Source organism: Nerophis lumbriciformis, linkage group LG33 (assembly GCF_033978685.3).
Source record: "Nerophis lumbriciformis linkage group LG33, RoL_Nlum_v2.1, whole genome shotgun sequence".
NCBI lineage: Eukaryota > Metazoa > Chordata > Actinopteri > Syngnathiformes > Syngnathidae > Nerophis > Nerophis lumbriciformis.
Genome location: NC_084580.2, coordinates 20120240 through 20147437, shown reverse-complemented (window position 1 = coordinate 20147437; position 27198 = coordinate 20120240). Strand labels below are relative to the sequence as shown.

At 31.3% G+C, this 27198-nt stretch overlaps 1 protein-coding gene across 1 annotated transcript in view; it reads left to right on the top strand.

The window, feature by feature from the left end:
* The window catches only part of cpdp (CPD photolyase), a 75939-nt gene that overhangs the window by 15310 nt on the left and 33431 nt on the right, over window positions 1-27198 (top strand). Inside the window, exons 4-5 of the mRNA XM_061928700.1 lie at window positions 2182-2364; window positions 2462-2620. Of these exons, the coding sequence (XP_061784684.1) occupies window positions 2182-2364; window positions 2462-2620 (342 nt within the window). The remainder of the gene's footprint in view (window positions 1-2181; window positions 2365-2461; window positions 2621-27198) is intronic.

Sequence of the window (27198 nt, the reverse complement as noted above, 5' to 3'; positions counted from 1 at the left end):
TGCATTTTCGGCAGGTGCGACTTATACTCCGAAAAATACGGTACATATATTTTTTTCAGTCAAAATGAAAAAAATCAATTACATTTAGTGAGAAAATATGAAGTATCGTACTTTAGTGACACAATATCACTTCCAGGTGTTTGCGGGCCAGATCTGGCCCCTTGAGTTTGACACCTGCGCTTTAGAACATTCACACAAAAGGGGGAATTAACTGAAAATGCATATTACATACCTGCCAACTACTCCGGTTTTCCCGTAATTAGTACGGTTTTCATCAACCTATTCCGGGTTACGGTTGCAGTGATAAAAAATACGGTTTTTCATTAATTAAAAATAATATTTTAAAAAAAAGTTTTATTCACGAAATCGCGTAACAACAATGACAATCGACACTGCTTCCCGTAGCTTCCTATCGAGCCATTCCGAATGCCATGCGCGAGGCTATTTATAGCACCGCTGCCAAGCACGAGGCACCTGTTGCCATTGTTTCCAAACGAGCGAACGATCATGGAATCAGCCGGAGAAAAATCGCAAACGAGTCTTAAACCGAAAAGAAAACTGCAGTCATTCCGTGAAGAATATTCAAAAGCCTATCCGGGAATAATTATCCGTTCCAAAAAGGGTGAAAACTACGCGAATTGCACCTTGTGCAGACAAGATTTTTCGATCGGACACGGAGGAATTAGCGATGTAAAAGACCACGTTGGGACAAAAAAAACACAAGTCTAATGCCGTTGCTAGCGATACAAGTGGAAAACTTTCAACGTTTTTCGTCGCCCAAACAGATTCTTTGGATGTGATAAATGCCGAAGTTTTATTTATGATGCTATTGCATTACATTTTAATGAAGTAAACTTATCATAAAGTTACCATATCATTTTTGCAGTATGATCAATCTGATAGAATACATTTGGATTTTAGCCACAAAAAGGTAATGACACCGATGTTATCTATTGGAATTGTTTAGTACTGTTATACTGTTAAAAGTGTTTATACTATTTATGCTTTCAAGTCCAAGTTGAAGAAATCTTGTTAAATGTTGACAGCATAACTACCAAAATACAGAAGTATGTCCTTAATATTTTTGCAGTGCTATTTCTGTTGAAAAGTTAAAATGATTACATTAGAGATGTGATGTGCCACTTTTCAAGTGTCTGATGGCTTAAATTAATTTTCATTAATTTTTCATATTTTGAATTCTTTTGAAAGGCTTACAAAAAAACTACATTTGAATTGTAATTCCATGCTATTGACAGGACTATTAATTTCAATGAAGTTAGCTTACCATGTTTACAGTATGATAATTGTGATAGAAATGTGAATTTTAGGCACAGAATATTTTTTACACTTGAACAAGGCAGTAGATTATACAAGCTTGGACAGAAAGTTAATAATGACACCAATTTTTTTTTTAATTTTTAGATTAGATTAGATTAGATTTATTGGTCCCCTTGGGGAAATTCATTGTCACTGCCGTACATTTAAACACTAGACATTGCACATTACACATCACACAAAAAAAAAATAACAAAAAGACATCATACATGACTAACACACATTTACAGGCTTGTCAGACAGGTCGGCCGGGCCTGCTGTTAAGGGCGGCTATAGCTGCAATGGAATTGTTTAGTACTGTTTTACCAATTGTTTACTGTAAAAAGTGTTTATACTGTTTATACTTTCAATTAACAAATTGAAGTCTTGTGAAAGGTTGACAGGATAACTGGCATTAACTGTCAAAATAATTTAAAACTATTGAAGTTAGCTTACAGAATAAACACGTCAATCAACCCATATGATTTTTGCTGTAATATTTTTGTTTTGAAAAGTCACTGTGACTGATAGAAAAGTGATGGTTTTAGCAACATTTTAACCTGTCTGAATGCTAATAATCATTTTGCGTCGGGGGGGCGAAGCCCTGAACCCCCCACCAGGACTTTGTCCTGGAACTACCGGGGCCTGCGGCCCCTGGACCCTGGCTACTAGGTTTTTCTGATTTCAAAAGTTGGCAGGTATGATATTATAACACCCAACTTTGTTTCCCCGCCACACACGTCAAGAGCTCTAGGACAAAATAACACACTCGTGGCTACTTTTCTTTAAAGTTTTTGTGATGTATCACGTTGTCACAGTCTTTTGTCTTTGACGACACAAATACTGTTCATTCTTCTCATCAAACAGGAATGCAAGTCTTTGGACATCCAGTTTCATCTGCTGCACGGTTCTGCAGGGAAAGTCCTGCCGGGCTTTGTGTCCGAACACAGCTTTGGAGCGGTTGTGACTGACTTCTCACCCCTCAGAGAACCTCTAAAGATCTTGGAGGATGTCAAAAAGAGTCTTCCAGATGATGTTCCTCTCATCCAGGTCAATACAATAGCTCGGAGATGAGTCTGTCTTTCTAGCTGTCGGTTTAATACTTCATAGTTGTCATATTAATTGGATGCTTGATTTGATTTTACAGGTCGATGCCCATAATGTTGTTCCATGCTGGGTAGCGTCCCCAAAACTTGAGTACGCTGCCAGGACGATTAGGGGGAAAATTACTAATCTCTTGCCAGAGTTCCTCACTGATTTCCCACTGGTTGACAAGCACACACACACGGCGACGGAAACCGCCAAAGTAAGTAAGACCTCACATATCATGTCACAACATTTACTAAGTGACTTACAAGATTGAGATTGTCACTTTCAAAAAACAAACAAAATGATGGCTAGTTGAGCAACAATCGTGTTCCCATGTTTAGTTTTTACTCATTTTTACTAATTGGTTTTTATCTAGTCTGCACTTTGTCTGTGTTATTATCAGCATACTTGCCAACCCTCCCGAATTTTCCGGGAGACTCCCGAAATTCAGCGCCTCTCCCAAAAAACTCCCGGGACAAATATTCTCCCGAAAATCTCCCGATTTTCAGCCGGAGCTGGAGGCCACGCCCCCTCCAGCTCCATGCGGACCTGAGTGAGGACAGCCTTTTTTCATGACGGGAGGACAACAGGGTGACAAGAACTAAATCATCCAGACTAGAGATAAATTGTATTATTATGTTAATTTTACCTAAAAATAAATATATTTGTTAATTTAAAGAAAAAAACCAACTAAATACATTTGTACTATATTTTGCTAAAAACATCAAAATTAATTGTATTTTTATTTGTATTTTTTCGTGACTCCTTATTACATCCAGCCATAGAATTATACATTAAAATAAACATATTTCAAATAATTGATTTTAAATTATCATAATAATTCATTTAAAATTACCATATTTAATTATTAAAATAATTGCTTGTTTATCAACAACTTTAGCATTTTATTCATTACATTTTGAATTTCTCAGAAGCCAAGTTATGTTATATTCCTTAATATTTATTTATGCAAGTTTGAAGTATCAATTATCTAAACACAGTTTTGTTTGCATATTTTCAGGATGTAGATATCATATATATATATATATATATATATATATATATATATATAATATGTATGAAATACTTGACTTGGTGACTAGCTGTCAATATACTCCTCCCCTCTTAACCACGCCCCCAACCACGCCCCGCCCCACCTCCCGAAATCGGAGGTCTCAAGGTTGGCAAGTATGATTATCAGGCATGTGATTTTTCCGTCTAAAGTCGGAATTCCATCTTTTTTAATCTCGGGGGAAAAAAAAAAAGATCTCCAGTTTTTCCGTTTTTTTTCCCGACCCTAAATCAAGATTCGAGACGTAGTTTATATTATGCCGTAGTTGATTGGTCGATATGTTCCTTGTGACCAATCAGGACATCTGTTATGAATGATGACTTTAATAACGTCATCATTCATAATGGTTATTACCGCCATTTTCCATATGTAAACGATGTCGGTTCTCGAGAGAAAGGACGCTTTACGAGTAAAAGAAATTGATAAACATGTCAAAAATAAGTTTCGATGGGACTGGATGGAAAGGGAAATCACTGATACAAGGTTCAAGGTTCAAGGTTTAAGGTTCAACTTTATTGTCCCCGCGGGGAAATTTGTCTTGGGCACAGTGCATCATTGCTTTCTTAACATACCCAAAAACAACAGAACAAAAACACAAGCACAGACACAACCACAACCATACAACTAACATTTAAACATCAGAACATGGAGCTTGATAGACATGGCACTTTGATCCAGGCATAAAATCTACAGTATGGAGATAAAGATAAAGTACCAATGTGCATTGCACTAGAGCTCATGGATAAAGTGCTGTGTGCTAAAGTGCTTAGTTCTAAAGTGCTATGTGCTAAAAAAGTGCTAACCTATGCATTAAAATTCTATTGCACATTGTTGGTCAGCTTAATGGAGGCTGGGACAAATGATAATTTAAGGCGGTTAGATTTGCATAGTGGGACCCGGAGTCTTCTCCCTGATGGCAGGGTTCCATATTCAGGGAACAGTGGGTGTTGTGAGTTGGAAATAATTTTATTAGCTTTTTTCCTAACTGCCTGCTCATAGATGCTCTGTATAGGCTCATATTCTTTCCTCCCTACGATTTTCATTGCCGTTACTGTTGGGAAGAAGGAAGTTACGACTTTGTTCGGTGATTTTATTCGGAAAGGTTTTGTGCACATGGTGTCATGATAATATTGACTATGGATCACGAGGTTTCAAGGCTTTGGAAGTACATGCGAACCGCCAAAAACATATGAAACAACTTGAAGAAAGGAAAACAAACTTTTCACTAGCTGGTACTTTTGGATGTCAACCGAAAGTGAGCAAACCTTACGGACTTCATCCTTTGTTTACATCGACAACTGCCGTAGACATCGAGAGGAAAGATCCACCCAAACAACCCACTTCAGTTGCAGACAGGGTTGTTAATAATGAGGTAAGCTAAAAAAGATTTGCTTGCGAAATACGCATGTTTGTTTTAAATATTAACCAATTATTGCTTTGCGAAATATAAATGGGTTTTTCTAAAAATAAAAAGCCACGTGAAAATATATTATGAAATTACAGAAATTCAAAGAGTCGCATTATTGATTCCAGTTAACAATTTATTTGAAATAAATGTGCATATAATACTATTTTGTAATATTAAGTTCTTATGTAGTCTCTTGAAACAATATTGTCAGTGGTGTAACAATCTTGAAGGTCAATATTTTCACACTTGTTTCATGCAATATGTCAGTGTCCTCACATTATTATTATTTCCTATTTTCAAATATGAGTAAACAATACTAAACGTGTTTAATTATTTTCATAAATTGATATCCTATTTTGGCGAAAAGAATGAAATGTTTACATTTGGTATTTTGTTATATTTATAACTAAACTTGTAGGCAATTAGGCATATACATTAAAACTGTGAATTGTTATTAGTGATAATAACACTGATCAATGTGACACCTGTGGATGTGAAATGAACACAAGATGTAAATATTAGTAACTAAATACTGTTGGGACTGAACCATATACAGTGATTCATTAGGATAATTGGGTTATGTATGTTCTATTAATTATGTTTTCATGTCTTTAAACACTAAAATATTTTCTTCAAATGGTGCTGTCTTTGTTAATTTTAGCATGTTAAATTGGTGAAAAACCAGGAGCTTCGGGACCTGGCCTTCGTCCCCCAGACCCCCGGAAATTTTTTCAGTCTTTTTCATTGTGGTCAAATCACATGCCTGTATTATTATTATTATTATTATTATTGGCTTTTAACTCGAGTTTGCACTTTGTCTATATTATTACTATTATCATTATTATCGACTCATTCTATTTTTTATTTTCCTATTTTAATGATGTTGGATCTGTGTTGTTGTTGTTGTTGTTGTTGGGGACAAGTGTTGTAAATTAGCTTTGGCTACAAACTCTATGATGCATACATTGGATAACTGTTTCAGATGTCTGTTTTTGTATCTGTCCCTATTTTAAATAAACCTCTATAATAATAATAATAATAAAAAATTACGTTTTTACAATTACAATATTTGTCATCAAATATAGCCATCATATTTCATGTATTCATTAAATGCCTTATATTGATGTTGGGAAGAGCTTTTGTCAACCCAATTTGTCAATTGAACTGATGACATAAACTAAAAAAGCGGTGGCTTTCAGTTTATAGCGGGGGTCAGCAACCTGCGGCTCTAGAGCCACATCTTTAGCGCTGCCCTAGTGGCTCCCTGGACCTTTTTCAGAGATGTGTGAAAATGGAAAAAGATGAGGAAAAAAAAAAAAATTCTGTAGGAGAACAAACATGACACAAACCTCCCTAATTGTTAGAAATCCCACTGTTTATGTTCTACATGCTTCACTGATGAGCGTATTTGGCAAGCACCGTTTTGTCCTACTAATTTCAACGGTCCTTGAACTCATCGCAGTTTGTTTACATGTACAACTTTCTCCGACGCTGCCACAGAAAGACGTGTTTTATGCCACTCCTGCTTTGTCTCATTTTGTCCACCAAACTTTTTATGCTGTGCGTGAATGCACAAAGGTGAGCTTTGTTGATTGTATTGATTTGCTCGAGTGCTTATCAGTCATATTTGGTCAATCCATGACTGCAAGCTAATCGATGCTAACATGCTATTTAGGCTAGCTCATACTTGCCATCCTTGAAACCTCTGATTTCGGGAGGTGGGGGGCGGGAGGCGTGGTCAGGGGTGGGGCGGGGCGTGGTTAAGAGGGGAGGAGTATATTGACAGCTAGAATTCACCAAGTGAAGTATTTCATACATACATATATATATATATATATATATATACACAGGTAAAAGCCAGTAAATTAGAATATTTTGAAAAACTTGATTTATTTCAGTAATTGCATTCAAAAGGTGTAACTTGTACATTATATTTATTCATTGCACACAGACTGATGCATTCAAATGTTTATTTCATTTAATTTTGATGATTTGAAGTGGCAACAAATGAAAATCCAAAATTCCGTGTGTCACAAAATTAGAATATTGTGTAAGGCTAATACAAAAAAGGGATTTTTAGAAATGTTGGCCAACTGAAAAGTATGAAAATGAAAAATATGAGCATGTACAATACTCAATACTTGGTTGGAGCTCCTTTTGCCTCAATTACTGCGTTAATGCGGCGTGGCATGGAGTCGATGAGTTTCTGGCACTGCTCAGGTGTTATGAGAGCCCAGGTTGCTCTGATAGTGGCCTTCAACTCTTCTGCGTTTTTGAGTCTGGCATTCTGCATCTTCCTTTTCACAATACCCCACAGATTTTCTATGGGGCTAAGGTCAGGGGAGTTGGCGGGCCAATTTAGAACAGAAATACCATGGTCCGTAAACCAGGCACGGGTAGATTTTGCGCTGTGTGCAGGCGCCAAGTCCTGTTGGAACTTGAAATCTCCATCTCCATAGAGCAGGTCAGCAGCAGGAAGCATGAAGTGCTCTAAAACTTGCTGGTAGGCGGTTGCGTTGACCCTGGATCTCAGGAAACAGAGTGGACCGACACCAGCTGGACTGCTGCTGAGTGGTCCAAAGTCATGTTTTCTGACGAAAGAAAATTTTGCATTTCCTTTGGAAATCGAGGTCCCAGAGTCTGGAGGAAGACAGGAGAGGCACAGGATCCACGTTGCCTGAAGTCTAGTGTAAAGTTTCCACCATCAGTGATGGTTTGGGGTGCCGTGTCATCTGCTGGTGTCGGTCCACTCTGTTTCCTGAGATCCAGGGTCAACGCAGCCGTCTACCAGCAAGTTTTAGAGCACTTCATGCTTCCTGCTGCTGACCTGCTCTATGGAGATGGAGATTTCAAGTTCCAACAGGACTTGGCGCCTGCACACAGCGCAAAATCTACCCGTGCCTGGTTTACGGACCATGGTATTTCTGTTCTAAATTGGCCCGCCAACTCCCCTGACCTTAGCCCCATAGAAAATCTGTGGGGTATTGTGAAAAGGAAGATGCAGAATGCCAGACCCAAAAACACAGAAGAGTTGAAGGCCACTATCAGAGCAACCTGGGCTCTCATAACACCTGAGCAGTGCCAGAAACTCATCGACTCCATGCCACGCCGCATTAACGCAGTAATTGAGGCAAAAGGAGCTCCAACCAAGTATTGAGTATTGTACATGCTCATATTTTTCATTTTCATACTTTTCAGTTGGCCAACATTTCTAAAAATCCCTTTTTTGTATTAGCCTTAAGTAATATTCTAATTTTGTGACACATGGAATTTTGGATTTTCATTTGTTGCCACTTCAAATCATCAAAATTAAATGAAATAAACATTTGAATGCATCAGTCTGTGTGCAATGAATAAATATAATGTACAAGTTACACCTTTTGAATGCAATTACTGAAATAAATCAAGTTTTTCAAAATATTCTAATTTACTGGCTTTTACCTGTATATATCCTGAAAATATGCAAACAAAACTGTGTTTAGATAATTGATACTTCAAACTTGCATAAATAAATATTAAGGAATATAACATAACTTGGCTTCTGAGAGCTTCAAAATGTAATGAATAAAATGCTAAAGTTGTTGATAAACAAGCAATTATTTTAATAATTAAATATGGTCATTTTAAATGAATTATTATGATAATTTAAAATTAATCATTTCAAATATGTTTATATTAATGTATAATTCTATGGCTGGATGTAATAAGGAGTCAGAAAAAATACAAATAAAAATACAATTAATTTTGATGTTTTTATCAAAATATAGTAAAAATGTATTTCGTTTTTTTTTTTTTAAATTAGTAAATATATTTATTTTTAGGTAAGATAAACATAATAATACAATTTATCTCTAGTCTGGATGATTTAGTTCTTGTCACCCTGTCCTCCAAAAGGCTGTCCTCACTCAGGTCCCCATGGAGCTGGAGGGGGCGTGGCCTCCAGCTCCGGCTGAAAATCGGGAGATTTTCGGGAGAATATTTGTCCCGGGAGGTTTTCAGGAGAGGCGCTGAATTTCGGGAGTCTCCCGGAAAATTCGGGAGGGTTGGCAAGTATGGGCTAGCTGTATGTACATATTGCATCATTATGCCTCATTTGTAGGTATATATGAGCTCATTTGATTTCCTTTACTTATGTCCTCTTATTTATATTTATATATATTTATTTTTTGTCTCATGACACATTATCTGTATGTAATATTGGCTGCATTTCTGATAGTTTTTTTTGTGTGCCAAGTTGTTCCAGACCACAGCAAACGGTACCCAGCTTGCAAAGATTGCAATAAATCCATTAGAAGAAGACAGCCTGCCGTGTCCTTTAACTCGGACACACACATCTTTACCTTTTGGCCATTCTAAGTCAGTAATTTCCAGAAGTTATCTCACCCTCTGAGAAGCCTCCATTTTACTAATGTTTTCCAATGTTGTAAAAATGTGTAGAATAAATATTACATTTGAACATTTCTGTCAACAAAGATTTGCGTCAGCCTGCGACACAGTCATTTTGATAGTAGGCCATCTGTGTTGGCATTGCGATGAGGTGGCGAATTGTCCAGGGTGTACCCCGCCTACTGCCTGAGTAGGCTCCAGCACCCCCCGGGATCCCGAAAGGGACAAGCGGTAGAAAATGGATGGATGGATAGACACTTAAATTGCCTTCATTACAAGACTTAAATAAGGCTTTTTAATTTTTTGCGGCTCCAAACAGCTTTTTTTGGACCAATTTGGCTCTTTCAACATTTTGAGTTGCCGATCCCTGAACTAATGACATAAACTATGGATGTTGTACATTTTGGAATGGCTTGTATTGATAAGGTGAAGATAGTTTCTCAATAAGAACTATTGATGCTGTGGCACAGTCATAAAAAAGTGGTGGCTTTCAGTTTATAGCAACTAATAAGATAGAACCCCTTTGTAAGTTTTCTTGCATTTTTATTAGGGATGTCCGATAATATCGGACTGCCGAAATTATCGGCCGATAAATGCTTTAAAATGTAATATCGGAAATTATCGGTATCTGTTTCAAAATGATCGGTATCTGTTTCAAAAAGTAACATTTATGACTTTTTAAAACGCCGCTGTGTACACGGACGTAGGGAGAAGTACAGAGCGCCAATGAACCTTAAAGGCACTTCCTTTGCGTGCCGGCCCAATCACATAATATCTACGGCTTTTCACACACACAAGTGAACGCAATGCATACTTGGTCAACAGCCATACAGGTCACACTGAGGGTGGCCGTATAACACTGTTACAAATATGCGCCACACTGTGAACCCACACCAAACAAGAATGAGAAACACATTTCCGCACCGTAACACAACATAAACACAACAGAACAAATACCCAGAACCCCTTGCAGCACTAACTCTTCCGGGACGTTACAATATACACCCCCCGCTACCCCATACCCCACCTCAACCTCCTCATGCTCTCTCAGGGAGAGCATGTCCCAAATTCCAAGCTGCTCTTTTGAGGAATGTTAAAAAAAAAAATTGCACTTTGTGACTTCAATAATAAATGTGGCAGTGCCATGTTGGCATTTTTTTTCCCGAACTTGAGTTGATTTATTTTGGAAAACCTTGTTACATTGTTTAATGCATCCAGTGGGGCATCACTACAAAATTAGGCATAATAGTGTGTTAATTCCACGACTGTATATATCGGTATCGGTCGATATCGGAATCGGTAATTAAGAGTTGGGGAATATCGGATATCGGCAATAAAGCCATTATCGGACATCTCTAATTTTTATATCATTTTTATGTCGGAAACGCCTTCCAAAGCATCTTAAAATTGGCCGACTCCCTTCAACTTCCCCGAAAGGGCCCCCTTGAACTGATATTTTTAAATTCCTCTATTTTTTTAACTCACTGGGATCCCTGATTGTGACATTGATACACCAACTAATGGTGGAGATGCTTGTAACTCAAATTTCTGGAAAAGCATAACAATTAGTTGAGAGACAGCTGAGGTAGTCGAGGTACCACCGTAGTCCATTTTGCTTTCCCTCCCTCCATTATTATTTATTTCCACTAGATGGCACACTTATAATACAGCTGGCTTCTCGTTTTTTCTTCTTGTTGAGCGTCACTTAACAAATGTAAAACTAGTGCACTAATCATAAAGTAAAAATTAAAGCTGCAAGCAGCGATGGACGGGACCGACTTTGACGGCACATAAAATCCAAACCGGAGCAGTAATTAAAACTCTTTGGTCAACTTTTAATCAGAAGGGTTCAATCTCTCTCCTGTGCTAGTTTGAAGCCGACACGACAAACACGCTCAGAGGAGATAATGTTTGAAAACTTTTAAAAACTTTTGTTTTGAAGGGGGAATTGCAAACTTCCTGTTGATTTTTTGCTGGGGGTTGTCAATATATGAAATGTAGGTCTAAGTGAGACCTACATAGAGGTTTTTGTTTCATGCTTATATTTTATTCATATGAAATACTAAATGGACATTATTTATGTAAAATACGTAACAGACGCTATATTTTTGTAATGTTTATGTGTTTATGTTATGTTTATATTTGCAGTATTACAATCCTAAATGAAGGAATAAGTGTAAATTAAAGCTGCAAGCAGCGATGGACGGGGCCGACTTTGACGACACATAAAATCCAAACTGGAGCAGTAATTAAAACTCTTTTATCAACTTTTAATCAGAAGGGTTCAATCTCTCTCCTGTGCTAGTTTGAAGCCGACACGACAAACGCGCTCAGAGGAGATAATGTTTAAAAAAAAGGAGACTGTTTTGACGCAACTTTTGTTTTGAAGGGGGAATTGCAAACTTCCTGTTGATTTTTGCTGGGGGTTGTCAATGAATGAAATGTAGGTCTAAGTAATACCTACATAGAGGTTTTTGTTTCATGTCTCCAAGACATTCCTACTGGAAGTTACAGGTAGTTTTGTCTGAGTGTTCTTCCTAGGAGCAGTTGTGTCTGTGTTTTCTTCCAAAGGGGCGCTAGAGCGCAATTTTGAGTTTTGGGGTTGGGTTTTTTATTAGATCGCAATTTTTGCCAGTCCTGATGTGTGTGTCCAGTTTGGTGAGTTTTGAAGCATGTAAAGGGGGTCAAATTACAGCTCAAAGAGGAAAAAGTGACTGTTTTTACAAAACTTTTGTTTTGAAGGGGGAATTGCCAACTTCCTGTTGATTTTTGCTGAAGGATGTCAATGTATGAAATCTAGGTCTAAGTCAGACCTACATAGAGGTTTTTGTTGTTTCATGTCTCTACGACATTCCTACCGGAAGTTACAAGCAGTTGTGTCTGTGTTTTTTCCTAGGGGGCGCTAGAGCGCAATTTTGAGTTTTGGGGTTTGGTTTTTTATTAGATGGCAATTTTCGCCAGTCCTGATGTGTGTGTCAAATATGGTGAGTTTTGAAGCATGTTAAGGGGGTCAAATTACAGCTCAAAGAGGCGGCGGAATAATAATAATAAAACCTAACAATTACAATAGGGTCCTCTGTCCCAAAGGGACATTGCGGTCCCTAAATATACTAGACTATTGTGTGGTTAGGGGTTGGAACATTATCGTGTGGAGTTTGCATGTTCTCCTTGTGGTTGCTTGGGGGTTTTTTCAGTTACTGCAGCTTCCTCCCACATTCCAAAAACAGATATAGGTGTTAATGGTTACCATCTATTGTTAATAATAATAATAATATGTGTCCTGGAATAGGCTGGGAACCAGTTCAATCAACATGTACGCCTAAAGTCAGCTGGGATAGGCTCCAGCTCCCCTGTAAAAAAAGCAATACAGAAAATGGATGGATGGATTTCCTGTATGTTTAATGCTAGCTAATTGTTTAATGTCCTGGCCTGTCTGTTACCTAAACAAAGAAACAAATGTGAGTCCAAAATTTGAAGCTGATTCTTTTGTATGTTATTGACAACAAAATATGAACATTCATGCCAAGGCTCTAAGCCAGGGGTGTCCAAAGTGCGGCTCGGGGGCCATTTGTGGCCCACAGGTAATTTTTTAACGACATTTTAAAAATACGATTGAAAAAAAATTAAAAACATGATAAGTAGTATAAAAGAGCAAACAGGTGAAATGTAACAAGAAAATGTCGCAATGTTTACTCTAATAACACAAAGCTGCCATGCAGGCTGTTTCTGTCTTTAAAAATAATAATGAATCAAAATCAATGTCATTATGAATTATTGACCTATTCAAGGCTCCAATTACGTCACATTTGAGATATTTTTTGGGAAAATGTTGCATATTTTGTGTTTGCCATATAAAAAACTGAGCTGTTTTTTTTAAAGGGCCTAAAACGAACAAACGAAAAACATAAACAACAATAAAACGTATAAGTTGATCTCGAAATTATTGTGTTAAAAGTAAACAGTAAAAAATTAAAAAAAAAAAATTGTTTTCTAAGACTTTAATTATTTGGATCCCCAATAATTTTAGTGTGATTAGTTTTTTTTGCTCAAAAAATAATAATTAATTAAAATCAATGTTGTTATGAATTATTGACCTATTCAAGGCTCCAATTACGTCACATTTGAGATATTTTTGGGGAAAATGTTGCATATTTTGTGTTTGCCATGTAAAAAACTGAGCTGTTTTTTTTAAAGGGCCTAAAACGAACAAACGAAAAACATAAACAACAATAAAATGTATAAGTTGATCTCGAAATGATTGTGTTAAAAGTAAACAGTAAAAAAAAAATTAATTTATTTTCTAAGACTTTAATTATTTGGATCCCCAATAATTTTAGTGTGATTTGTTTTTTTGCTCAAAAAATAATAATGAATTAAAATCAATGTTGTTATGAATTATTGACCTATTCAAGGCTCCAATTACGTCACATTTGAGATATTTTTGGGGAAAATGTTGCATATTTTGTGTTTGCCATATAAAAAACTGAGCTGTTTTTTTTAAAGGGCCTAAAACGAACAAACGAAAAACATAAACAACAATAAAACGTATAAGTTGATCTCGAAATGATTGTGTTAAAAGTAAACAGTAAAAAAAAAAAATTTGTTTATTTTCTAAGACTTTAATTATTTGGATCCCCAATAATTTTAGTGTGATTAGTTTTTTTTGCTCAAAAAATAATAATGAATTAAAATCAATGTTATGAATTATTGACCTATTCAAGGCTCCAATTACGTCACATTTGAGATATTTTTGGGGAAAATGTTGCATATTTTGTGTTTGCCATATAAAAAACTGAGCTGTTTTTTTTAAAGGGCCTAAAACGAACAAACGAAAAACATAAACAACAATAAAACGTATAAGTTGATCTCGAAATGATTGTGTTAAAAGTAAACAGTAAAAAAAAAAAATGTGTTTATTTTCTAAGACTTTAATTATTTGGATCCCCAATAATTTTAGTGTGATTTGTTTTTTTGCTCAAAAAATAATAATGAATCAAAATCAATGTCATTATGAATTATTGACCTACTCAAGGCTCCAATTACGTCACATTTGAGATATTTTTGGGGAAAATGTCGCATATTTTGTGTTTGCCATATAAAAAACTGAGCTGTTTTTTAAAGGGCCTAAAACGAACAAACGAAAAACATAAACAACAATAAAACGTATAAGTTGATCTCGAAATGATTGTGTTAAAAGTAAACAGTAAAAAAAAAAAAAAAAAATTATTTTCTAACACTTTAATTATTTGGATCCCCAATAATTTTAGTGTGATTAGTTTTTTTGCTCAAAAAATAATAATGAATTAAAATCAATGTTGTTATGAATTATTGACCTATTCAAGGCTCCAATTACGTCACATTTGAGATATTTTTGGGGAAAATGTTGCATATTTTGTGTTTGCCATATAAAAAACTGAGCTGTTTTTTTTAAAGGGCCTAAAACGAACAAACGAAAAACATAAACAACAATAAAACGTATAAGTTGATCTCGAAATGATTGTGTTAAAAGTAAACAGTAAAAAATTTTTTTTATGTATTTTCTAAGACGTTAATTATTTGGATCCCCAATAATTTTAGTGTGATTAGTTTTTTTTGCTCAAAAAATAATAATGAATTAAAATCAATGTCATTATGAATTATTGACCTATTCAAGGCTCCAATTACGTCACATTTGAGATATTTTTGGGGAAAATGTTGCATATTTTGTGTTTGCCATATAAAAAACTGAGCTGTTTTTTTTAAAGGGCCTAAAACGAACAAACGAAAAACATAAACAACAATAAAACGTATAAGTTGATCTCGAAATGATTGTGTTAAAAGTAAACATTAAAAAAAAAAAAATAATTTATTTTCTAAGACTTTAATTATTTGGATCCCCAATAATTTTAGTGTGATTAGGTTTTTTTGCTCAAAAAATAATAATGAATTAAAATCAATGTTGTTATGAATTATTGACCTATTCAAGGCTCCAATTACGTCACATTTGAGATATTTTTGGGGAAAATGTTGCATATTTTGTGTTTGCCATATAAAAAACTGAGCTGTTTTTTTTAAAGGGCCTAAAACGAACAAACGAAAAACATAAACAACAATAAAACGTATAAGTTGATCTCGAAATGACTGTTAAAAGGAAACAGTAAAAAAAAAAAATTAATTTATTTTCTAACACTTTAATTATTTGGATCCCCAATAATTTTAGTGTGATTAGTTTTTTTTGCTCAAAAAATAATAATGAATTAAAATCAATGTTGTTATGAATTATTGACCTATTCAAGGCTCCAATTATGTCACATTTGAGATATTTTGGGGGAAAATGTTGCATATTTTGTGTTTGCCATATAAAAAACTGAGCTGTTTTTTTAAAGGGCCTAAAACGAACAAACGAAAAACATAAACAACAATAAAACGTATAAGTTGATCTCGAAATGATTGTGTTAAAAGTAAACAGTAAAAAAAATAAATAAATAATTTATTTTCTAAGACTTTAATTATTTGGATCCCCAATAATTTTAGTGTGATTTGTTTTTTTTGCTCAAAAAATAATAATGAATTAAAATCAATGTTATGAATTATTGACCTATTCAAGGCTCCAATTACGTCAAATTTGAGATATTTTTGGGGAAAATGTTGCATATTTTGTGTTTGCCATATAAAAAAACTGAGCTGTTTTTTTTTAAAGGGCCTAAAACGAACAAACGAAAAACATAAACAACAATAAAACGTATAAGTTGATCTCGAAATGATTGTGTTAAAAGTAAACAGTAAAAAAAAAAAAAAAAAAGTATTTTCTAAGACTAATTATTTGGATCCCCAATAATTTTAGTGTGATTAGTTTTTTTTGCTCAAAAAATAATAATGAATTAAAATCAATGTTATGAATTATTGACCTATTCAAGGCTCCAATTACGTCACATTTGAGATATTTTTGGGGAAAATGTTGCATATTTTGTGTTTGCCATATAAAAAACTGAGCTGTTTTTTTTAAAGGGCCTAAAACGAACAAACGAAAAACATAAACATCAATAAAACGTATAAGTTGATCTCGAAATGATTGTGTTAAAAGTAAACAGTAAAAAAAATAATTATTTTCTAAGACTTTAATTATTTGCATCCCCAATAATTTTAGTGTGATTAGTTTTTTTTGCTCAAAAAATAATAATGAATTAAAATCAATGTTGTTATGAATTATTGACCTATTCAAGGCTCCAATTACGTCACATTTGAGATATTTTTGGGGAAAATGTTGCATATTTTGTGTTTGCCATATAAAAAACTGAGCTGTTTTTTTTAAAGGGCCTAAAACGAACAAACGAAAAACATAAACAACAATAAAACGTATAAGTTGATCTCAAAATGATTGTGTTAAAAGTAAACAGTAAAAAAAAAAGATTAATTTATTTTCTAACACTTTAATTATTTGGATCCCCAATAATTTTAGTGTGATTAGTTTTTTTTGCTCAAAAAATAATAATGAATTAAAATCAATGTTCTGAATTATTGACCTATTCAAGGCTCCAATTACGTCACATTTGAGATATTTTTGGGGAAAATGTTGCATATTTTGTGTTTGCCATATAAAAAACTGAGCTGTTTTTTTTTAAAGGGCCTAAAACGAACAAACGAAAAACATAAACAACAATAAAACGTATAAGTTGATCTCGAAATGATTGTGTTAAAAGTAAACAGTAAAAGAAAAAAATTTATTTTCTAAGACTTTAATTATTTGGATCCCCAATAATTTTAGTGTGATTAGTTTTTTTTGCTCAAAAAATAATAATGAATTAAAATCAATGTTATGAATTATTGACCTATTCAAGGCTCCAATTACGTCACATTTGAGATATTTTTGGGGAAAATGTTGCATATTTTGTGTTTGCCATATAAAAAACTGAGCTGTTTTTTTTAAAGGGCCTAAAACGAACAAACGAAAAACATAAACAACAATAAAACGTATAAGTTGATCTCGAAATGATTGTGTTAAAAGTAAACAGTAAAAAAAAAAAAATATATTATTTTCTAAGACTTTAATTATTTGGATCCCCAATAATTTTAGTGTGATTAGTTTTTTTTGCTCAAAAAATAATAATGAATTAAAATCAATGTTATGAATTATTGACCTATTCAAGGCTCCAATTACGTCACATTTGAGATATTTTTGGGGAAAATGTTGCATATTTTGTGTTTGCCATATAAAAAACTGAGCTGTTTTTTTTTAAAGGGCCTAAAACGAACAAACGAAAAACATAAACAACAATAAAACGTATAAGTTGATCTCGAAATGATTGTGTTAAAAGTAAACAGTAAAAAAAAAAAAAATTATTTATTTTCTAAGACTTTAATTATTTGGATCCCCAATAATTTTAGTATGATTAGTTTTTTTTGCTCAAAAAATAATAATGAATTAAAATCAATGTTATGAATTATTGACCTATTCAAGGCTCCAATTACGTCACATTTGAGATATTTTTGGGGAAAATGTTGCATATTTTGTGTTTGCCATATAAAAAACTGAGCTGTTTTTTTTAAAGGGCCTAAAACGAACAAACGAAAAACATAAACAACAATAAAACGTATAAGTTGATCTCGAAATGATTGTGTTAAAAGTAAACAGTAAAAAAAAAAAAAAAAAAGTATTTTCTAAGACTTTAATTATTTGGATCCCCAATAATTTTAGTGTGATTTGTTTTTTTTGCTCAAAAAATAATAATGAATTAAAATCAATGTCGTTATGAATTATTGACCTATTCAAGGCTCCAATTACGTCACATTTGAGATATTTTTGGGGAAAATGTCGCATATTTTGTGTTTGCCATATAAAAAACTGAGCTGGTTTTTTTAAAGGGCCTAAAACGAACAAACGTAAAACATAAACAACAATAAAACGTATAAGTTGATCTCGAAATGATTGTGTTAAAAGTAAACAGTAAAAAAAAAAAAAAAAAAGTATTTTCTAAGACTTTAATTATTTGGATCCCCAATAATTTTAGTGTGATTTGTTTTTTTTGCTCAAAAAATAATAATGAATTAAAATCAATGTCGTTATGAATTATTGACCTATTCAAGGCTCCAATTACGTCACATTTGAGATATTTTTGGGGAAAATGTCGCATATTTTGTGTTTGCCATATAAAAAACTGAGCTGGTTTTTTTAAAGGGCCTAAAACGAACAAACGTAAAACATAAACAACAATAAAACGTATAAGTTGATCTCGAAATGATTGTGTTAAAAGTAAACAGTAAAAAAAATAAAAAAAATAAAAAAATATTTTCTAAGACTTTAATTATTTGGATCCCCAATAATTTTAGTGTGATTTGTTTTTTTTTGCTCAAAAAATAATAATGAATTAAAATCAATGTTATGAATTATTGACCTATTCAAGGCTCCAATTACGTCACATTTGAGATATTTTTGGGGAAAATGTTGCATATTTTGTGTTTGCCATTTAAAAAACTGAGCTGTTTTTTTTAAAGGGCCTAAAATGAACAAACGAAAAACATAAACAACAATAAAACGTATAAGTTGATCTCGAAATGATTGTGTTAAAAGTAAACAGTAAAAAAAAAAAATTAATTTATTTTCTAACACTTTAATTATTTGGATCCCCAATAATTTTAGTGTGATTAGTTTTTTTTGCTCAAAAAATAATAATGAATTAAAATCAATGTCATTATGAATTATTGACCTATTCAAGGCTCCAATTACGTCACATTTGAGATATTTTTGGGGAAAATGTTGCATATTTTGTGTTTGCCATATAAAAAACTGAGCTGTTTTTTTTAAAGGGCCTAAAACGAACAAATGAAAAACATAAACAACAATAAAACGTATAAGTTGATCTCGAAATGATTGTGTTAAAAGTAAACAGTAAAAAAAAAAATGTATTTATTTTCTAAGACTTTAATTACTTGGATCCCCAATAATTTTAGTGTGATTTGTTTTTTTTGCTCAAAAAATAATAATGAATTAAAATCAATGTTGTTATGAATTATTGACCTATTCAAGGCTCCAATTACGTCACATTTGAGATATTTTTGGGGAAAATGTTGCATATTTTGTGTTTGCCATATAAAAAACTGAGCTGTTTTTTTTTAAAGGGCCTAAAACGAACAAACGAAAAACATAAACAACAATAAAACGTATAAGTTGATCTCGAAATGATTGTGTTAAAAGTAAACAGTAAAAAAAAAAGATTAATTTATTTTCTAACACTTTAATTATTTGGATCCCCAATAATTTTAGTGTGATTAGTTTTTTTTGATCAAAAAATAATAATGAATTAAAATCAATGTTATGAATTATTGACCTATTCAAGGCTCCAATTACGTCACATTTGAGATATTTTTGGGGAAAATGTTGCATATTTTGTGTTTCCCATTTAAAAAACTGAGCTGTTTTTTTAAAGGGCCTAAAACGAACAAACGAAAAACATAAACAACAATAAAACGTATAAGTTGATCTCGAAATGATTGTGTTAAAAGTAAACAGTAAAAAAAAAAAATTAATTTATTTTCTAACACTTTAATTATTTGGATCCCCAATAATTTTAGTGTGATTAGTTTTTTTTGCTCAAAAAATAATAATGAATTAAAATCAATGTTCTGAATTATTGACCTATTCAAGGCTCCAATTACGTCACATTTGAGATATTTTTGGGGAAAATGTTGCATATTTTGTGTTTGCCATATAAAAAACTGAGCTGTTTTTTTTTAAAGGGCCTAAAACGAACAAACGAAAAACATAAACAACAATAAAACGTATAAGTTGATCTCGAAATGATTGTGTTAAAAGTAAACAGTAAAAGAAAAAAAAAAAAATGTATTTTCTAAGACTTTAATTATTTGGATCCCCAATAATTTTAGTGTGATTTGTTTTTTTTGCTCAAAAAATAATAATGAATTAAAATCAATGTCGTTATGAATTATTGACCTATTCAAGGCTCCAATTACGTCACATTTGAGATATTTTTGGGGAAAATGTTGCATATTTTGTGTTTGCCATATAAAAAACTGAGCTGTTTTTTTTAAAGGGCCTAAAACGAACAAACGAAAAACATAAACAACAATAAAACGTATAAGTTGATCTCGAAATGATTGTGTTAAAAGTAAACCGTAAAAAAAAAAAATTTAATTTATTTTCTAAGACTTTAATTATTTGGATCCCCAATAATTTTAGTGTGATTAGTTTTTTTTGCTCAAAAAATAATAATGAATTAAAATCAATGTTGTTATGAATTATTGACCTATTCAAGGCTCCAATTACGTCACATTTGAGATATTTTTGGGGAAAATGTTGCATATTTTGTGTTTGCCATATAAAAAACTGAGCTGTTTTTTTAAAGGGCCTAAAACGAACAAACGAAAAACATAAACAACAATAAAACGTATAAGTTGATCTCGAAATGATTGTGTTAAAAGTAAACAGTAAAAAAAAAAAATTAATTTATTTTCTAACACTTTAATTATTTGGATCCCCAATAATTTTAGTGTGATTAGTTTTTTTTGCTCAAAAAATAATAATGAATTAAAATCAATGTTGTTATGAATTATTGACCTATTCAAGGCTCCAACTACGTCACATTTGAGATATTTTTGGGGAAAATGTTGCATATTTTGTGTTTGCCATATAAAAAACTGAGCTGTTTTTTTTAAAGGGCCTAAAACGAACAAACGAAAAACATAAACAACAATAAAACGTATAAGTTGATCTCGAAATGATTGTGTTAAAAGTAAACAGTAAAAAAAAAAAAAAAAAATTTATTTTCTAAGACTTTAATTATTTGGATCCCCAATAATTTTAGTGTGATTTGTTTTTTTTGCTCAAAAAATAATAATGAATTAAAATCAATGTTGTTATGAATTATTGACCTATTCAAGGCTCCAATTACGTCACATTTGAGATATTTTTGCGGAAAATGTTGCATATTTTGTGTTTGCCATATAAAAAACTGAGCTGTTTTTTTGAAGGGCCTAAAACGAACAAAAGAAAAACATAAACAACAATAAAACGTATAAGTTGATCTCGAAATGATTGTGTTAAAAGTAAACAGTAAAAAAAAAAATAAAAAAAAAAATATTTTCTAAGACTTTAATTATTTGGATCCCCAATAATTTTAGTGTGATTAGTTTTTTTTGCTCAAAAAATAATAATGAATTAAAATCAATGTTATGAATTATTGACCTATTCAAGGCTCCAATTACGTCACATTTGAGATATTTTTGGGGAAAATGTTGCATATTTTGTGTTTGCCATATAAAAAACTGAGCTGTTTTTTTTAAAGGGCCTAAAACGAACAAACGAAAAACATAAACAACAATAAAACGTATAAGTTGATCTCGAAATGATTGTGTTAAAAGTAAACAGTAAAAAAAAAAAATTAATTTATTTTCTAACACTTTAATTATTTGGATCCCCAATAATTTTAGTGCGATTTGTTTTTTTTGCTCAAAAAATAATAATGAATTAAAATCAATGTCGTTATGAATTATTGACCTATTCAAGGCTCCAATTACGTCACATTTGAGATATTTTTGGGGAAAATGTTGCATATTTTGTGTTTGCCATATAAAAAACTGAGCTGTTTTTTTTTAAAGGGCCTAAAACGAACAAACGAAAAACATAAACAACAATAAAACGTATAAGTTGATCTCGAAATGATTGTGTTAAAAGTAAACAGTAAAAAAAAAAATAATTATTTTCTAAGACTTTAATTATTTGGATCCCCAATAATTTTAGTGTGATTTGTTTTTTTTGCTCAAAAAATAATAATGAATTAAAATCAATGTCGTTATGAATTATTGACCTATTCAAGGCTCCAATTACGTCACATTTGAGATATTTTTGGGGAAAATGTTGCATATTTTGTGTTTGCCATATAAAAAACTGAGCTGTTTTTTTTTAAAGGGCCTAAAACGAACAAACGAAAAACATAAACAACAATAAAACGTATAAGTTGATCTCGAAATGATTGTGTTAAAAGTAAACAGTAAAAAAAAAAGATTAATTTATTTTCTAACACTTTAATTATTTGGATCCCCAATAATTTCAGTGTGATTAGTTTTTTTTGCTCAAAAAATAATAATTAATTAAAATCAATGTTATGAATTATTGACCTATTCAAGGCTCCAATTACGTCACATTTGAGATATTTTTGGGGAAAATGTTGCATATTTTGTGTTTGCCATATAAAAAACTGAGCTGTTTTTTTTTAAAGGGCCTAAAACGAACAAACGAAAAACATAAACAACAATAAAACGTATAAGTTGATCTCGAAATGATTGTGTTAAAAGTAAACAGTACAAAAAAATTATTTATTTATTTTCTAAGACTTTAATTATTTGGATCCCCAATAATTTTAGTGTGATTTGGTTTTTTTGCTCAAAATAATAATGAATTAAAATCAATGTTGTTATGAATTATTGACCTATTCAAGGCTCCAATTACGTCACATTTGAGATATTTTTGGGGAAAATGTTGCATATTTTGTGTTTGCCATATAAAAAACTGAGCTGTTTTTTTAAAGGGCCTAAAACGAACAAACGAGAAACATAAACAACAATAAAACGTATAAGTTGATCTCGAAATGATTGTGTTAAAAGTAAACAGTAAAAAAAAAAAATTTATTTATTTTCTAAGACTTTAATTATTTGGATCTCCAATAATTTTAGTGTGATTTGTTTTTTTTGCTCAAAAAATAATAATGAATTAAAATCAATGTTATGAATTATTGACCTATTCAAGGCTCCAATTACGTCACATTTGAGATATTTTTGGGGAAAATGTTGCATATTTTGTGTTTGTCATATAAAAAACTGAGCTGTTTTTTTTAAAGGGCCTAAAACGAACAAACGAAAAACATAAACAACAATAAAACGTATAAGTTGATCTCGAAATGATTGTATTAAAAGTAAACAGTAAAAAAAAAAAAAAAATTATTTTCTAAGACTTTAATTATTTGGATCCCCAATAATTTTAGTGTGATTAGTTTTTTTTGCTCAAAAAATAATAATGAATTAAAATCAATGTTGTTATGAATTATTTACCTAATCAAGGCTCCAATTACGTCACATTTGAGATATTTTTGGGGAAAATGTTGCATATTTTGTGTTTGCCATATAAAAAACTGAGCTGTTTTTTTTAAAGGGCCTAAAACGAACAAACAAAAAACATAAACAACAATAAAACGTATAAGTTGATCTCGAAATGATTGTGTTAAAAGTAAACAGTAAAAATTTTAAAAAAAAAAATTATTTTCTAAGACTTTAATTATTTGGATCCCCAATAATTTTAGTGTGATTTGTTTTTTTTGCTCAAAAAATAATAATGAATTAAAATCAATGTTGTTATGAATTATTGACCTATTCAAGGCTCCAATCACGTCACAATTGAGATATTTTTGGGGAAAATGTTGCATATTTTGTGTTTGCCATATAAAAAACTGAGCTGTTTTTTTAAAGGGCCTAAAACGAACAAACGAAAAACATAAACAACAATAAAACGTATAAGTTGATCTCGAAATGATTGTGTTAAAAGTAAACAGTAAAAAAAAAAGATTAATTTATTTTTTAACACTTTAATTATTTGGATCCCCAATAATTTTAGTGTGATTAGTTTTTTTTGCTCAAAAAATAATAATGAATTAAAATCAATGTTATGAATTATTGACCTATTCAAGGCTCCAATTACGTCACATTTGAGATATTTTGGGGGAAAATGTTGCATATTTTGTGTTTGCCATATAAAAAACTGAGCTGTTTTTTTTAAAGGGCCTAAAACGAACAAACGAAAAACATAAACAACAATAAAACGTATAAGTTGATCTCGAAATGATTGTGTTAAAAGTAAACAGTAAAAAAAAATATATATATATTTATTTTCTAAGACTTTAATTATTTGGATCCCCAATAATTTTAGTGTGATTAGTTTTTTTTGCTCAAAAAATAATAATGAATTAAAATCAATGTTGTTATGAATTATTGACCTATTCAAGGCTCCAATTACGTCACATTTGAGATATTTTTGGGGAAAATGTTGCATATTTTGTGTTTGCCATATAAAAAACAGAGCTGTTTTTTTTAAAGGGCCTAAAACAAACAAACGAAAAACATAAACAACAATAAAACATATAAGTTGATCTCGAAATGATTGTGTTAAAAGTAAACAGTAAAAAAAAAAAAAAAAGTATTTTCTAAGACTTTAATTATTTGGATCCCCAATAATTTTAGTGTGATTGGTTTTTTTGCTCAAAAAATAATAATGAATTAAAATCAATGTTGTTATGAATTATTGACCTTTTCAAGGCTCCAATTACGTCACATTTGAGATATTTTTGGGGAAAATGTTGCATATTTTGTGTTTGCCATATACAAAACTGAGCTGTTTTTTTAAAGGGCCTAAAACGAAGAAACGAAAAACATAAACAACAATAAAACGTATAAGTTGATCTCGAAATGATTGTGTTAAAAGTAAACATTAAAAAAAAAAAAAAAAATTATTTTCTAAGACTTTAATTATTTGGATCCCCAATAATTTTAGTGTGATTAGTTTTTTTTGCTCAAAAAATAATAATGAATTAAAATCAATGTTGTTATGAATTATTGACCTACTCAAGGCTCCAATTACGTCACATTTGAGATATTTTTGGGGAAAATGTTGCATATTTTGTGTTTGCCATATAAAAAACCGAGCTGTTTTTTTAAAGGGCCTAAAACGAACAAACGAAAAACATAAACAACAATAAAACGTATAAGTTGAGCTCGAAATGATTGTGTTAAAAGTAAACAGTAAAAAAAAAAGATTAATTTATTTTCTAACACTTTAATTATTTGGATCCCCAATAATTTTAGTGTGATTAGTTTTTTTTGCTCAAAAAATAATAATGAATTAAAATCAATGTTATGAATTATTGACCTATTCAAGGCTCCAATTACGTCACATTTGAGATATTTTGGGGGAAAATGTTGCATATTTTGTGTTTGCCATATAAAAAACTGAGCTGTTTTTTTTAAAGGGCCTAAAACGAACAAACGAAAAACATAAACAACAATAAAACGTATAAGTTGATCTCGAAATGATTGTGTTAAAAGTAAACAGTAAAAAAAAATATATATATATATATTTTCTAAGACTTTAATTATTTGGATCCCCAATAATTTTAGTGTGATTAGTTTTTTTTGCTCAAAAAATAATAATGAATTAAAATCAATGTTGTTATGAATTATTGACCTATTCAAGGCTCCAATTACGTCACATTTGAGATATTTTTGGGGAAAATGTTGCATATTTTGTGTTTGCCATATAAAAAACTGAGCTGTTTTTTTTAAAGGGCCTAAAACGAACAAACGAAAAACATAAACAACAATAAAACGTATAAGTTGATCTCGAAATGATTGTGTTAAAAGTAAACAGTAAAAAAAAAAGTAATTTATTTTCTAAGACTTTAATTATTTGGATCCCCAATAATTTTAGTGTGATTTGTTTTTTTTGCTCAAAAAATAATAATGAATTAAAATCAATGTTGTTATAATAATTGACCTATTCAAGGCTCCAATTACGTCACATTTGAGATATTTTTGGGGAAAATGTTGCATATTTTGTGTTTGCCATATAAAAAACTGAGCTGTTTTTTTTAAAGGGCCTAAAACGAACAAACGAAAAACATGAACAACAATAAAACGTATCAGGTGATCTCAAAATGATTGTGTTAAAAGCAAACAGTAAAAAAAAATTTTTTTATTTATTTTCTAACACTTTAATTATTTGGATCCCCAATAATTTTAGTGTGATTTGTTTTTTTTGCTCAAAAAATAATAATGAATCAAAATCAATGTCATTATGAATTATTGACCTATTCAAGGCTCCAATTACGTCACATTTGAGATATTTTTGGGGAAAATGTTGCATATTTTGTGTTTGCCATATAAAAAACTGAGCTGTTTTTTTTTAAAGGGCCTAAAACGAACAAACGAAAAACATAAACAACAATAAAACGTATAAGTTGATCTCGAAATGATTGTGTTAAAAGTAAACAGTAAAAAAAAAAAAAAAAGTATTTTCAAAGACTTTAATTATTTGGATCCCCAATAATTTTAGTGTGATTTGTTTTTTTTGCTCAAAAAATAATAATGAATTAAAATCAATGTCGTTATGAATTATTGACCTATTCAAGGCTCCAATTACGTCACATTTGAGATATTTTTGGGGAAAATGTTGCATATTTTGTGTTTGCCATATAAAAAACTGAGCTGTTTTTTTTAAAGGGCCTAAAACGAACAAACGAAAAACATAAACAACAATAAAACGTATAAGTTGATCTCGAAATGATTGTGTTAAAAGTAAACAGTAAAAAAAATTTTTTTATTTATTTTCTAAGACTAATTATTTGGATCCCCAATAATTTTAGTGTGATTTGGTTTTTTTGCTCAAAAAATAATAATGAATTAATATTTTGTGTTTGCCATATAAAAAACTGAGCTGTTTTTTTTAAAGGGCCTAAAACGAACAAACGAAAAACATAAACAACAATAAAACGTATAAGTTGATCTCGAAATGATTGTGTTAAAAGTAAACAGTAAAAAAAAAAGATTAATTTATTTTCTAAGACTTTAATTATTTGGATCCCCAATAATTTTAGTGTGATTAGTTTTTTTTGCTCAAAAAATAATAATGAATTAAAATCAATGTTATGAATTATTGACCTATTCAAGGCTCCAATTACGTCACATTTGAGATATTTTTGGGGAAAATGTTGCATATTTTGTGTTTGCCATATAAAAAACTGAACTGTTTTTTTTTAAAGGGCCTAAAACGAACAAACGAAAAACATAAACAACAATAAAACGTATAAGTTGATCTCGAAATGATTGTGTTAAAAGTAAACAGTAAAAAAAAAAAAAAAAAAAAAATTATTTTCTAACACTTTAATTATTTGGA